The 13762-nt window shown below is 34.0% G+C and overlaps 1 protein-coding gene across 1 annotated transcript; it reads left to right on the plus strand.

Moving 5' to 3' along the window:
* The first annotated feature begins 745 nt into the window (after nucleotides 1-745).
* On the plus strand, nucleotides 746-13190 carry LOC113937820 (bile acid receptor-like). Its single transcript, XM_035727277.1, has 10 exons — nucleotides 746-833; nucleotides 2952-3314; nucleotides 5671-5811; nucleotides 7359-7498; nucleotides 7595-7699; nucleotides 7836-7935; nucleotides 8785-8907; nucleotides 9318-9443; nucleotides 9603-9716; nucleotides 12318-13190. Exons 1-10 carry the CDS (start codon nucleotides 770-772, stop codon nucleotides 12563-12565), a joined length of 1524 nt encoding a protein of 507 aa, XP_035583170.1. The 5' UTR covers nucleotides 746-769; the 3' UTR covers nucleotides 12566-13190.
* Nucleotides 13191-13762: the final 572 nt, after the last annotated feature.

Here is a 13762-nt window from a genome sequence, read left to right on the forward strand (position 1 = left end):
AAATAAAACTCTTTTTCCAGTAGTCCATTAACTTTTTTCAATAAATAAAAAAATTGTAATTAGTCAAGCAGAACCAAAATTAATATTTTAATGTTTAGCATATCACAGGGCTATGAAAATAGAGTGGATTTAGAAGATAAAAACAAGTGCTATTGAAAGCCATTTTTTCCTACTCCTTAGTTTCTTTCATGAAAAAGTCCAATTTTTCTTCCTAATTCATCTTAATTTAGAACACTGAGATCTTGAAACTATTAGAATAGCAATTATGAGAATCAGTTATTAAGACAAGAACTGTGCTGGATTTTACATATATTAATTAAACTCTCCCAACAATTTTGCTGGTTTTATTATTTTTCTCCTACAAATGAGGAAACTAAGGTTTAAGGAGATTTAATGAATGACCCATAAATAAGTGGTGAAAGCAGTATATGAAGCCTAATACCAAAGCTTGGTAAACTTTCAAAAGCCACCTTGATTATTACCAAGATTTATTGAGTTATTTGTAAAGAGCTGAGCAATAAGAAATTGGCAGAATTAATAATTTGGTGTGTAGAGATATGAAAACTCAATATTCTTCCAGTTAAAGGATAAATATAAACATCTCATGTATAAATTCTGCTAATAAACTCTTTATTTTTCAAAATAGTATTGTACTTTTATAAAATCATGCTGACTTGATGATCGTACTTTCAAATAGTCTACAAAAGTTTTATTTCCTTCAGTTCTAGTTCAGCATTCACTGATGAATAAATGAGAATTGGAGCAGAGAATGGCAAATACTTATGTCACTACACCTGATGGTTACTGTCTTGCTGAACCAGTACAGTACTATGGTATGTAACAAAAAGCTACGGTATAACAGTTGATAAAACACTTTTTGTGTGACATTATGGTTAATTACAGAGGTTTTTTTTTAAAGAAATTAACAAGTAAACCAAAGACTTTAAATTGTTCCCTACAAGAGGAATTAAAATAAGAAACTTAAAAATTCTCATACAAAAGAATATAATTAATTTCAAAAAAAATCAGTAATACTAAACTGTTGTAAGCCAGAATCAAATGTAAAGAGGGAAAAGCATGATAGTCTAAAATTATATTTAACTTTTAAAATTTGAATTAACATGCAAATTAGAAGTTATTTTTAGGGGTTAGTTGAAGCTAGTTTGCTTGCAATTTAGTAAATGTAGCTCAGAGTAGCTATTCAATATACTTGAAATTTTCATCTTAAGACTTTTATCAAAGGGAAAGAAATAGGAACAGAATTCAGGATACAATAGGAATTTTCTCCAAAAAGACTAAGGCTATAAGGTAAATTTAATTTAATTTTTAAATTTTAATTATTTTGGGGTTTTTCTGTGGCATTTTTTGGAATTTTACTTATGTATTTATGTATTATTTTTATTTTTTATTAAGTTTTTTAAAATTTAAATTCAATTAACATACAATATATTATTGGTTTCAGAGGTAGAGGTCAGTGATTCATCAGTCTTATATAATACCCAGTGCTCATTACATCATGTGCCCTCTTAATGTCCATTATATAAATTTAATTTTAAATGCCGTTTTCTTTTAGAGTTAAGTTTAGGGTTAAGGTTAGGGTTAGGACCTCAATTCTAATTTCCATGCCAATGGAACATCAGCTAGTATTCTGCAGTCTTTTCACACTCATTCAAGAAAGTCATCTTTAAAAATAAAAACAGTTACATTGTTTTTACTGATAATCTTTCTTTTTATATTAGGCTGTCATTAGTATTTTCTCAACACTTCGCATTAGACTGAATGGTATAAGCTTGCAAGGGATTTATGTAAGTTAATAAAAATTATACTGTTCACCAATCTTGGTGGTAGAATTTTGAGGTTAAAAATACCTGATTCAGCATCAGGAAAAGTACAAATATTACTAGTTAGCGACAAAGAGCAATTCAGTATTCCTGGGTCCTTTTGGAGCCAATTTTCTGGATTTAGATTTAGAAATTTTCCTGAAAGCAGAAAGTAAGTTGGTGGCACGCGGGTGGCTGGGTCTGGTTAAGCGGCCGGCTCTTGATTTTGGCTCAGGCCATGATCTCAGGGTCCTGGAATCAAGCCGGAGTCTGCCCAAGGATTCTCTCTCTCCTTCTCCCTCTGCCCATCCCCCAGCTTGCGTATGTGTTTGTGTGTGTGTGTGTGTGTGTATGTGTGTTCTCTCTCTGAAATAAATAAATAAATCTTACAAAAGAAAAAAGAAAGTAAGTTGGTGTTTGGGAGCTTCTGATACTTATAATAATGATATTCATTAAGCATCATTTTATATTTTATATATGCTTTTGCATACCATATTTTGTTTCATCCTTATAGTAACTTGGTAGACTAGGTGAATTTATCCCCAGATAATTGCTAGTTAGAATTGTTAGTCAACAAAACACAAAAGAAACTAATAATTTAAATCAGATCTACAAATGGCAAAGGAGAGTGTTAAGGTATATTTAATGGGGAGTTAAAACAAAAACTTTTTTTTTTGCTTGAAATAACCAGGTAAAATTGTATTTTAGTTTGATTTTTGGGGGGTGGGTGGGATAATGTATTAATTCTTCTCTTTACTGACCTGATTGTACTGCAAACAGTTGTACCCACACAAGGGAAACGCAAAAGATGGGAAAACCTTTCCTTCCAAACTCTGGGAAATATGCATTTCTATTTAAGATGGGAGATTGGATTGGTATGTAAGCCACAGACTTAGCAACAGACTGCCCTTTCTCCCAGCTCCTGAGCAACCTCTGCATACCACTGAGATGGCAGCACTTATGATGTACTGCAATTCAGTTTACTGCCTGTTCCTCATGCTGGCCAGGAAGTCCCTGGGATGTAGTGGATATGTTGAACTAACTGTTGAGCATAAACTCTTTGATATTTGAGAACAAGTACGGAATTTTGACTTTTTACCGTTTATTCTTTTTTATGTTGAAAACAACTAGATATTCTGCCAGAGCAAATCAACTATCAGCTTCATGACACTGATTTTCAAGAATCAGCTTATTGCCAGTATTCTACCTTCCAGTTTCCAACAGCTCTACAGTCCCAATCTTTACAAAGTCATTTCAACACTTACAGCTTGGACCCACAGTTCAGTGGTGGAGAATGTGGATTTGGTTCCTATGAATTAAATAAACCCAATTATGTGGTTGACCATGATGCTAAAGATGGATACTCTGGAATAAAAAGGTCCAGACTCACTCACTCTTCCATTCGGATTAAGCAACAGGAAGAACTCTGTGTAGTGTGTGGTGATAAAGCATCAGGATATCATTATAATGCACTTACTTGTGAAGGTTGTAAAGGTAAGGATAAAGTTAAAACAAAACTGAAGTCCTAGTGTTCACTGAAGAGTCATGGAAGTTTCGGCATGTAAGAATACACAACTAATGAATCGTTGAACACTACATCAAAAACTAATGATGTACTATATGTTGGCTAACTGATCATAAAAAAAAGAATACTCTTACTTTTCAAAGTGTGAAAAATAAAACCAGGGAGAGCCGTTGATACATTTAAAGGTGATCATCTGTGTCATAAAAGACATGAAAATGGAATGTAATAGTTTTGATGTAGTTTTTCATTTTTGATGGAAACTTTTGCCTTTAAATATAAAATTCAGTATTTATATAGCAGGGGGTTTCTGTGTTCTTAGATGAATCTGATATGGAATAGAAAATGATTTTTAGGGGGGCCTGAGTGGCTCAGTCAGTTGTGTGCTTGGCTCTTGGTTTCGGCTCAGGTTGTGATCTCAGGTGTTGGGATCGTTCCCCCAGTGGTGCTTCGCGCTTGGCTCAGAGTCTGTTTGTCCCTATCCTTCCCCCTCTACCCCTCCCTCTACCCCCTCCCCCTGCTCAGCACTTGTACTCTCTCTCTCAAATAAATAAAATCTTTTAAAAAGAAGAAAATGATTTTTAAAAATATCTGAGTGTCAACTATTCAATCTTCTCATGTGGTTGATATAATTCATGCATTAGAAGGGAATTGGAATTAAACCACTTCTATGATTTTATTTTAATTTCTTTGAATGCTTTTTTGAAAATGGGAGGTTTGCAAGTGAAGATCATCATTGACAATGAAATTTTCAAAGAGTGAAATAGTCTTTGATGAAGTTTTGAGGTTTTGAAACACTTCTGCATTGTTTTTATTTACAAATGCAACATTGGAACAGAACCTGGAAATGATTAGGCCAATGCAGCTCTTGGTAAACATGTCTGTTAGAAGTTCAGGGTGAAGATTTACTGTCAGAATCTCATAACTCACCCCTAACAAAGAATAGCCAAATGAAGACTGTGGGAAATTAGGTACCATCTTTATGAATAGAATAGCTGGGCAGGTATTTGCTTATTCTTAAAATGCAGGGCCTTGATGTTAAAACTAGATGGAAGAAGGGGCGCCTGGTTGGCTCAGTTTAGCATCTACCTTCAGCTCAGGTCATGATCCCAGGGTCCTGGGATGGAGCCCAGCATCAGGGAGCCTGCTTTTCCCTCTCCCTCTGACCCTCACTTATGCTTGTTCTCTCTCTCTCTCTCTCAAATAAATAAATAAATAATCTTAAAAAAAAAACTAGATGGAAGATGAGGCATAGTTCTGGAAAACTTAAGCTGAGCTTTCTATTTCCTTCGATGAATCTAAATCACAAAACTCTCACTCTCAAGTGTGTTTACAGAAAAAAAGGGTATCACAGGTCTCTAAGAGGGGCATTGACAAAGCTTATCAACTTTACTCCTTGGAATGGATTAAGAGGAAGATAGCAGGGGTTATTGAATAGGAATGGGGAATGAAAGAAGAAGTAGGAAGGGGGATTGCTATGCATGGATTTAAGAAGTGAAAGGGAAAATATAGACACCTCCCCCAAAACACACACACACACACACACACACACACACACACACAAACATACACCATGGCCTATTCAATTTTTCAGACCAAAAAAACCTAAAAATATTTTCTCACCTTTGGGAAGGTGAGACAGAGGAGTAAGTTTCAAAGAATATCTCTTCCTATTTATGGGTTGAGGTGGAAATAGGAGAGAAGAGGTTTTCCTTACAGTCTTACAAGAGCATATATTCTTTCAAGGGCACCTTGAGAGATGCTTCATGGAATCTTGATATTCTGTACAACATAGTTGTAAAAAATGCTTTTAGATGATACATTATAACCATACTAAAATAGAAAGTTATCATAATGTGATGGAACTATTTTGTTTAATTTCCACATGTGATTATTGAAAGGAACAACCTTGGATTAGAAGATATCAATCAGGGCGCCTGGGTGGCTCAGTCGTTAAGCGTCTGCCTTCGGCTCAGGTCATGATCCCAGGGTCCTGGGATCGAGTCCCACATCGGGCTCCCTGCTCGGCAGGAAGCCTGCTTCTCCCTCTCCCACACCCCCTGCTTGTGTTCCTGCTCTCGCTATCTCTCTCTCTGTCAAATAAATAAATAAAAATCTAAAAAAAAAAAAAAAAAAAAAAAAAAAAGAAGATATCAATCATAAGGGAATATAAATGTATATTAAACTAAATCTTATTGATGGAAAAAACCATTTTATTGAAATAATTTAGTTATTTCAATTATTTAACTCTACTAGAAAGGTATATATTAATAAAAAAACTAAAAATACCTAATAGTAAAATTTTAAAAGTACTTTTTTTGTCATTAGGTTTTTTTCGACGTAGCATCACCAAAAATGCAGTATATCGTTGCAAGAATGGTGGCCACTGTGAAATGGACATGTACATGCGTAGGAAATGTCAAGAGTGCAGACTAAAAAAGTGTAAGGCAGTAGGAATGTTGGCAGAATGTAAGTGTTATTGTAGACTTTGGGGGTTCTTTTTTTGAGGGGGATTTTAGTTTTTCTTACCTTATTAACAACATAATGCATTCCTCAGGTTATCATTTTGAACATTAACATATTTGTCTAGATTGAAGCTATTTCTCTAGCAGCTGATAGATTAGGATGACTGGTAACCAACCTAGATATTTTTCCATAAACCCTGTTCTATACTGTATTGCTCTAATTTTGGCAATAGTCGTATGTTCTTCTTCATTGGAAATCCTTGTATTTTCATATGACTTAACCTAAATTTATATAATGTATCTATAAAAAGTAGAATTTTAAATTAGTAGTCCCCCTTCTTTGGCCTTGTATCTTTAGAAGCCTACATGATAACTAGGTATGTAGAGCCTACTAACAACTCATAGGTGTCAAAACCCAACTCAACAGGCAGAAGTACTTGGGCTGTTTTGAGTTCCTTCTATGTTCACAGTGTTTTTAGCTTATAGATTACATGAGGTCATGAGTAGTACTAAGATTTTGGCATTATTTCCCCAATTCCTCCTATTTCCCAGGGCTCAAAATGTCATCGTGATTTCAAAATTCATTTTCTTAATAAGGTACTATTAATGTTTTCTTTTCATGTCTAATCTAGCCTTGTATAAACTCTTACTATCTTGCACTCTTACTCTTATATTCATTTCATGGCTATTTCTTCATTATCTCTTTTTAGTTCAGTCTACCTTCAACTGCTATGATAATATTCTTCAATTTTTATTAAGTTACACTCCTGTTCAATAAACACCAATGCAATATTCTGTTTATATTATTCTGTTTATTTTAATAAAATCCAAACTCTTCAAAGTTCTTGACTGAAAGGATTCCTATTATTTAAAATTCCAGGGTTGGGGGCACCTGGCTGGCTGGCTCAGTTGGTGGAACGTGTGACTCTTGATCTCAGGGTTGTGAGTTTGAGCCCCATGTTGGGGATAGAGATTGCTTAAAAATCTTAAAAAAAAATTCAGGGTTGAAGTAGATCTTAAGGTTATCCCGTCCAACCAGCCTGAATCCTTTGCTTTATCCCTGTCTGAGACTGCTCAGGCTGCCATAACAAAATACCACTGTCTTGTCTTATTAGGAAAAAATCGACTTAGCTCATTTAACAAAATCACAAAATATTTTCTTGACCTTATATAAAAATCAAAGAAAAAAGCTCGTAGATAAGGTAGTTGAATTTCTATATCAATTGATAATCTATGTTGTTTCCAAGATATGATGTGGAAATTTCTCTAACATAAAAGGTCTAAATTTATGGTTTGGAGATGCAAAATCAGTTTTTAATTTATGTCTAGGATGACTGTGTACTTTTAAGTAGAGGGTAGTTATGGAAAGAAAAGGAGAAAGTAATGAAGTAAATTTAATTGCTGGTACATACTTGCCAAAAAAGGAAGGTTCTTTGTGAAAAGACAAGTCTATAATAATATATGTGTACAGTGTTAAGACAATTTTCATTGAATCCTATAATGTTATTTGCCATACCTAAAACATTTTATATGAATTTTGTAATATCACAGGTTTGCTCACAGAAATCCAATGCAAGTCAAAGAGACTTCGAAAGAACTTTAAACAGAAGAATAGTTTTTGCTCTAACATCAAAATGGAAGAGGGAGGAGTAGACAACAAGCTTGTATCATCCACCACTAGATCTGGAAAAGTGGCAAGATTCTTATAAAATTTCTTTTTTCTTTAATGATGACATGTCTTGCTTAATACAAATTCATTATAGTTTTCCCCCTATGTTTTCTTATAGATTCAGGAGAGCATGGAACTAACTCAAGAGGAACATCAGCTCATTAATAACATTGTGGCTGCTCATAAAAAATATACAATTCCTTTAGAGGAAACAAAGAAATTTGTATGTGTTCATTAACGGCAAGAAATAATTTATAACTAATTATGTTAGAAAACAATAGCATAAACATGAAAGTTAAAAATTTAAAGTTAGTTGAAAGAAATAAAATCTATTACTCTCATTTCTTTTTGTTGGCTAGCTGCAGAAGTATGCAAATCCTGAACTGAGCTTCTTGCGACTCTCAGAGACAGTGGTCCTACACCTACAGGGGTTAATGGATTTTACCAAGGGACTCCCAGGTAATCACTTTACCTTTGGAAAATAATTTCATACTACTTAATTTTTAAAAAGTTCCCTGTTTTAAAGGCAGGGAACATTTTAGGAAAACAAAACCCTGTATTTTTCCACCAAAAGCTGCTTCAAAATGCAAAAACATGTTCATTTTGTCTGCTTTAAACAATCAGGTGTGGGAGAGTGCCTGGGTGTCCCAGTTGGTTAAGAACCCCACTCTTGATTTCAGCTCAGGTCATGATCTCAGGGTCGTGAGTTCCAGCCCCACATTGTGCTCTGTGCTGAGTATGGAGACTGCTTAAGATTCTCTCTCTCCCTCTCCCTCTGCCCCTCCCCACCTCTCTTGTGCACTCTTTCTTTCTCCTTCTCTAAAAACAAAACAAAACCAATCAAGTGATTGAAAATATTAATATTTAAAAATATTCAAATGACTCCATAGACTTAGAGCAAGACACATAATATGGTTGATTCTTTTAATGTTTTGAAATAAATTTTTTTATATAAAACATGAAACAAATAAAATTGCCTGTATAATATGAAAAAATCAAGCTACAGTTGGCCAAAACTTACCTATTTAAATGCACAGATAACTCATTGTAAAAATAAATTCTTTGAGGCTAAACTTTGTTTAATTTCTTCTTGTCATATGGAAGTATTATTATCCAGTTCTGATGAAAGTGCTCCAAAATATTACCATGCGGAATCAAGAATTTTGTTCATATTTGAAATTACAGATCGTGATTATCCTAAGGAAACACTTAGGATTCATATTATAACTAAATGAATAATTAAATCTTATACCTGAAAATTATCTTTTCATTACTGATTTCAAACAATTATGTGATCTTTTCTTCAAGGATTTGAAAATTTGACAACTGAGGACCAGACTGCATTATGCAAGGGATCAAAAACTGAAGTGATGTTCCTTCATGGGGCCCAACTTTACAGTCAGAAAGAATGTCTTTCATCAGCTTCTGAAAGTAAAAAAGGCCAACCAACTCAGTCTTAATGTTAACAGTTACTATTAAATACAGCAACAAATTATATAACATTATTTTTTATTATATTTTCACTTTACTAGTTAGTATAGGAATAAGTACTTCATAATAGCTTTTCCAATTCATTGGTCTAGCTTTTGCTTTTCTTTAAAAAAAACAAACCTTTTTAAAGAAATTATATGGCATCATGGTTTAAAACATTTTTGAAGGGTTTTCTACACAATATTTATATAAAATCTGAACTATTAATCTCAGTTCATGTTCCAGTAATAAAAATTATAAAGCTACCATTTGTTGGGAATATTTCCTGTCTAACAGATTAGAGAGATTGGATTTACTATCTGTATAAAGATTTTTTAAAAATCAGACTTTATATTTTTCCCTGTTGCTAGGTACTATGAGAGTATCAGATCATTCAGATCATTCACTGAATTGTCACAATCAGAGTGCTAATAGAAGTGTTATTTATTCTATGGAAACATTTTGCAATGAAGACTGTCCTCCTACTACACTGACTGGTAATATTACATACAATACAAAATATTATATTGGATGGAAAAATTGGTCAGATATAATGCTTCATTTTATTATTCTGCGTTGAGAAAAGATGATAATGGCCATATGTTTGATTATGCGCTATTGTCTGATGAAAATACATTTGATATTAATCTTTTTAGGTATTGCTGAAGAATTTATTACCACATTGTTTTACTTCTACAGAAGAATGAGTGAACTTAATATTACTAATACTGAATATGCTCTGCTTGCAGCAACAACTGTGTTTTTTTCAGGTAAAAACCATTCAGGAGAAAATATTTGGATTAAGATTGGCAATCAAATCATGATGTCTGTGGTTATTATATTATTCACTGATGCCAAATGTTAACAATTTTATTTTGTCAAAATTTTCTCTTTGAGAGAATTCTCTTCAGCTTATGAACATGCTGTAATTTCTTGCATCTTAAAAAAAAGCCTTCTTGACCTCTAATCCCTTTCAGCTATTTTCCCATTTCTCTGTTCTACTCTACAGAAAAAAATTTTTTTTGTCTGTACTCCTTCCTTCATTTATCTCATCTCATTTACTCCTGCAGTCAGAGTTTGTCCCCTTCTTTCCATTCTACCATAATTTGTCAAAGATCTTCAGTAATCTGGCATTGCTGGTTCCAGTTTTCAGTTCTTAGTCCTCATTGTACTTGACCCATCAGCTTCATCTGGCAGAGCAGATCACTCCTTCTCTCTTGGAAAACTTTCATCACTTGGCTTCTGTTGATCACTCCCTCCTTGTAAACACTCTTTCCCCCCACTTGATTTCCAGGACATCACACTTTCTTGATTTTCCTCCTCAGTGGCTGAGATTTCCGTCTCCTTTGTTAATTCCTCCTCATCTCCCACACTGATAAATGTTAAGAGTGACCTAGGGCTCAGTTCTCTTTTCTTCTGCACTTACTTCCTTTGAAATCTCATCCTCTCTCATGGCTTTAAACACCATCTACATGTTGACAAATCCCAAAGTTATATACCAACTTGGACTGCTCCCCTAAGCTCCACTAAATAGCCTACTCAAGATTTCAACTTGTAGTAGGTATGTCAAATGTAACCTGTCCCAAGGTGAACTCCTGATCTCTCCCTTGATCCTCCTATATTCTTCCTCCATGTTTACTAAACGGCATCTCCATCCTTCAAGTTACACAAGCCAAAATTTGTGAAGTCATCCTTCACTACTTTTTTTCTCTTATACCCTATCAAATAGGCAACACTTCCTGTTGGCTCTAGCCTCAAAATATATCCAGAACTCAACCACTTCTTTTTTTTATGCAGAACGTGCCCTCTTTAATACCCATCACCAGGCTAACCCATCCCCCCACAGCCCTCCCCTCTAGAACCCTCAGTTTGTTTTTCAGAGTCCATCATCTCTCATGGTTTGTCTCCCCCTCTGATTTCCCCCCCTTCATTCTTCTCCTCCTGCTATCTTCTTCTTTTTTCTTTTTCTTAACATATATTGCATTATTTGTTTCAGAGGTACAGATCTGTGATTCAACAGTCTTGCACAATTCACAGCGCTCACCATAGCACATACCCTCCCCAATGTCTATCACCCAGCCACCCCATCCCCCCCACCCCCCACCACTCCAGCAACCCTCAGTTTGTTTCCTGAGATTAAGAATTCCTCATATCAGTGAGGTCATATGATACATGTCTTTCTCTGATTGACTTATTTCACTCAGCATAGCACCCTCTAGTTCCATCCACGTCATTGCAAATGGCAAGATCTCATTCCTTTTGATGGCTGCATAATATTCCATTGTGTATATATACCACATCTTCTTTATCCATTCATCTGTCGATGGACATCTTGGCTCTTTCCACAACCACTTCTTACTGTCTCTGTCCCTGCCACCCTAATTCAAACTGGTATCCTTTTTTGCTTTCCTGTTTCTGCCCTTGCCTCCCTAGAGTCTATTCTCTACATATTAGCCAGAGTTATTCTTTTGAAATGTAAGCTAGATCATTTCATTTCTCTGCTCATAACCCCTTCATGGTTTCCTGTTCTACAGAGATTAAAGCCAAATTCTCTCTATTATTGCCTACTACTATCCCTTTTGCTCACACCACCACAGCCACATTACTTTAGATACATATGTAACTTGAAAATGTCAAGCTGGCTCCTTCCACAGGTAGTGTTGTATTTGACAAATATGCTTGGAAAGCTCTTTCTCCAGGTAGTTACATGCCTCCCTCCTTCATCTTAGATCTCTGTTAAATGTCATCTTACCTCTGATTATCCTTTTAAAAAATAGCTTCTGCCCTTCCACCCTAAATTCTTATTCCTTTCTCTGTTTTTCTCTATAATACTTATCATTGTCATATTATATTTTTATTTAAAATGTGTATATATCTCTTTTCTCACCACTCCTCCCAAACTCAGGATATAAGCTTAAAGAGGGCAGGAAACTGGGTCTGTTATGTTCGCTGCTGTATCTCCACCACAATGCCTGGATAAATCATTGCTGCCTAACCATTAAGAAATTCTTGGTTGGTTCTTATATTTTATAACTAGGTACTTAAGAAACTTGCCTTTTCCTTACTGTTGATCTTGAGGAAATTAATCTTTTTAAGTTTTAAGTAAGCTTGAAACTTGCTCTTATATTCTTACAACCACTTACTCACCCTTCTCTTCCTATTTGACTTTACTTCTCTACCTCATAGAGTACTATGAAGATTAAATAAGATATTGCATGAAGTAATTTACTTAGCATAATATCTTGCATATATTAAGGGTTCGGAAAATATTTGCTATTTTTATTATCTACAAACTGTATTGTTTTAAATTAATTCATTATCTTCTACTACTTTCCAGTATTCATTAAGATATATATGATGATGTTTTTCAGATCGTCCATACCTTAAAAATAAGCAACATGTGGAAAATATACAAGAACCGATTTTACAAATTTTGTACAAATATTCAAAAATTTATCATCCAGAAGACCCACAGCATTTTGCTCGTCTCATAGGGAGGCTCACTGAACTGAGAACACTGAATCACAACTACTCAGAAATACTTAGCACTTGGAAAGCCAAGGACCCCAAATTGGCTAGTTTACTCTCAGAGAAATGGAATTTGTATTCACATTGTTGAAATTTAGAATGTTGTTGTGGTTTGCCTTAAAACTTTCTAATTCTAGACTGTTGACTCTATCATCATAGGATGACTGATTTGAAAAACAAACAGGATTGCTAGGTTACCAATATATCACCATAAAATGGACATCATCAGTGCTCATCAAATTTTGTGGAATATAGGATGAACCACTAGAGGGACATCTAGGATTCTTTTCAAGATTTGACTCAAAAGAAGCAATGACTATTGTTACTGCATGGTTCCTTCAAAAGGGAATAATGCTAAATAGAGTTCTTATCTGAAGAAACTCTACTTTTTTCCTTTAGTAGAAAAATGGAATGAAAATATAGATTATAGACATGAGAAAGGCTATCTGGTGGAAACAATTGTAATCAGAATAAAGGTAGTTTGTGAACCTCATTAATTAGGCCAGATTGATGGATAAAGAACATTTTAAATTTATTCCTGTTATAGCATTTTATGAATTATTAAAGAGGAACAAAACTTTGTTCAACTCTTACCTTTTCTTAATGTTTTTAAAAAAGAAATCTTTTTAAGTCCACATTTTAAAAATCTGTGATGGCAAGATATTGAAAAAACTTAAAATGACAAATCATTAAAATGTTTTAACATACATTGGGAAATTTAGCACAATTTACTGCTTATAATGGTAGACAATATTTTGACATTTTTGTCAATATGCCTTTTGTAGAAAAAATGAAGTTCTTAAAAACTGAAATCTTTCCACAAATATTTTAATCCTTGTAAGGATAGGAAGGCTATTTCGTAAGAATAAATTTCATGTGAAATGCATGAAATTGAGAAATTCTATGGTGGCACTATTTTTTTGAAAGACTGGGTGTAAGTAAATAAAATACTGTGAATTTAAGTTTTAATACTAGGAGAAGTAGCATTTTGGTTTTCAAGAAAGAAAAAAAGACTGTAGTTCAATTTTTTTTAGTTATAAAACTCAAAAAAACTGGAATATTGAATTTATATCTTCAACTTCAAGAAGATCTTATTTAAATTTATTAATTATTGCCCCCATGGCACATCTTGGGCATAAACCTGGAATCATCTCTTGGAGGGACTATTTTGTCTTTTTTAGGGTAACTAGACTGTTTCCTTAAAATGTAAAATGAAGGACTTAACCTGGATCAAAAATTTTTAAATTTTAGCAGAAACTATGATGTCGCATAGGTTAAATTTATACAA

This window comes from Zalophus californianus, chromosome 4 (assembly GCF_009762305.2).
Source record: "Zalophus californianus isolate mZalCal1 chromosome 4, mZalCal1.pri.v2, whole genome shotgun sequence".
Taxonomy (NCBI): domain Eukaryota; kingdom Metazoa; phylum Chordata; class Mammalia; order Carnivora; family Otariidae; genus Zalophus; species Zalophus californianus.

Bases quoted from the DNA above. Each gene is read 5' to 3' on its own strand.
- LOC113937820 (XM_035727277.1), top strand. From the start codon at position 770: ATGGCAAATACTTATGTCACTACACCTGATGGTTACTGTCTTGCTGAA. The intron at 7,499-7,594 runs GTGGCAAGATTC...GTTTTCTTATAG, and splicing joins CCACCACTAGATCTGGAAAA to ATTCAGGAGAGCATGGAACT. The intron at 7,936-8,784 runs GTAATCACTTTA...CTTTTCTTCAAG, and splicing joins TTTTACCAAGGGACTCCCAG to GATTTGAAAATTTGACAACT.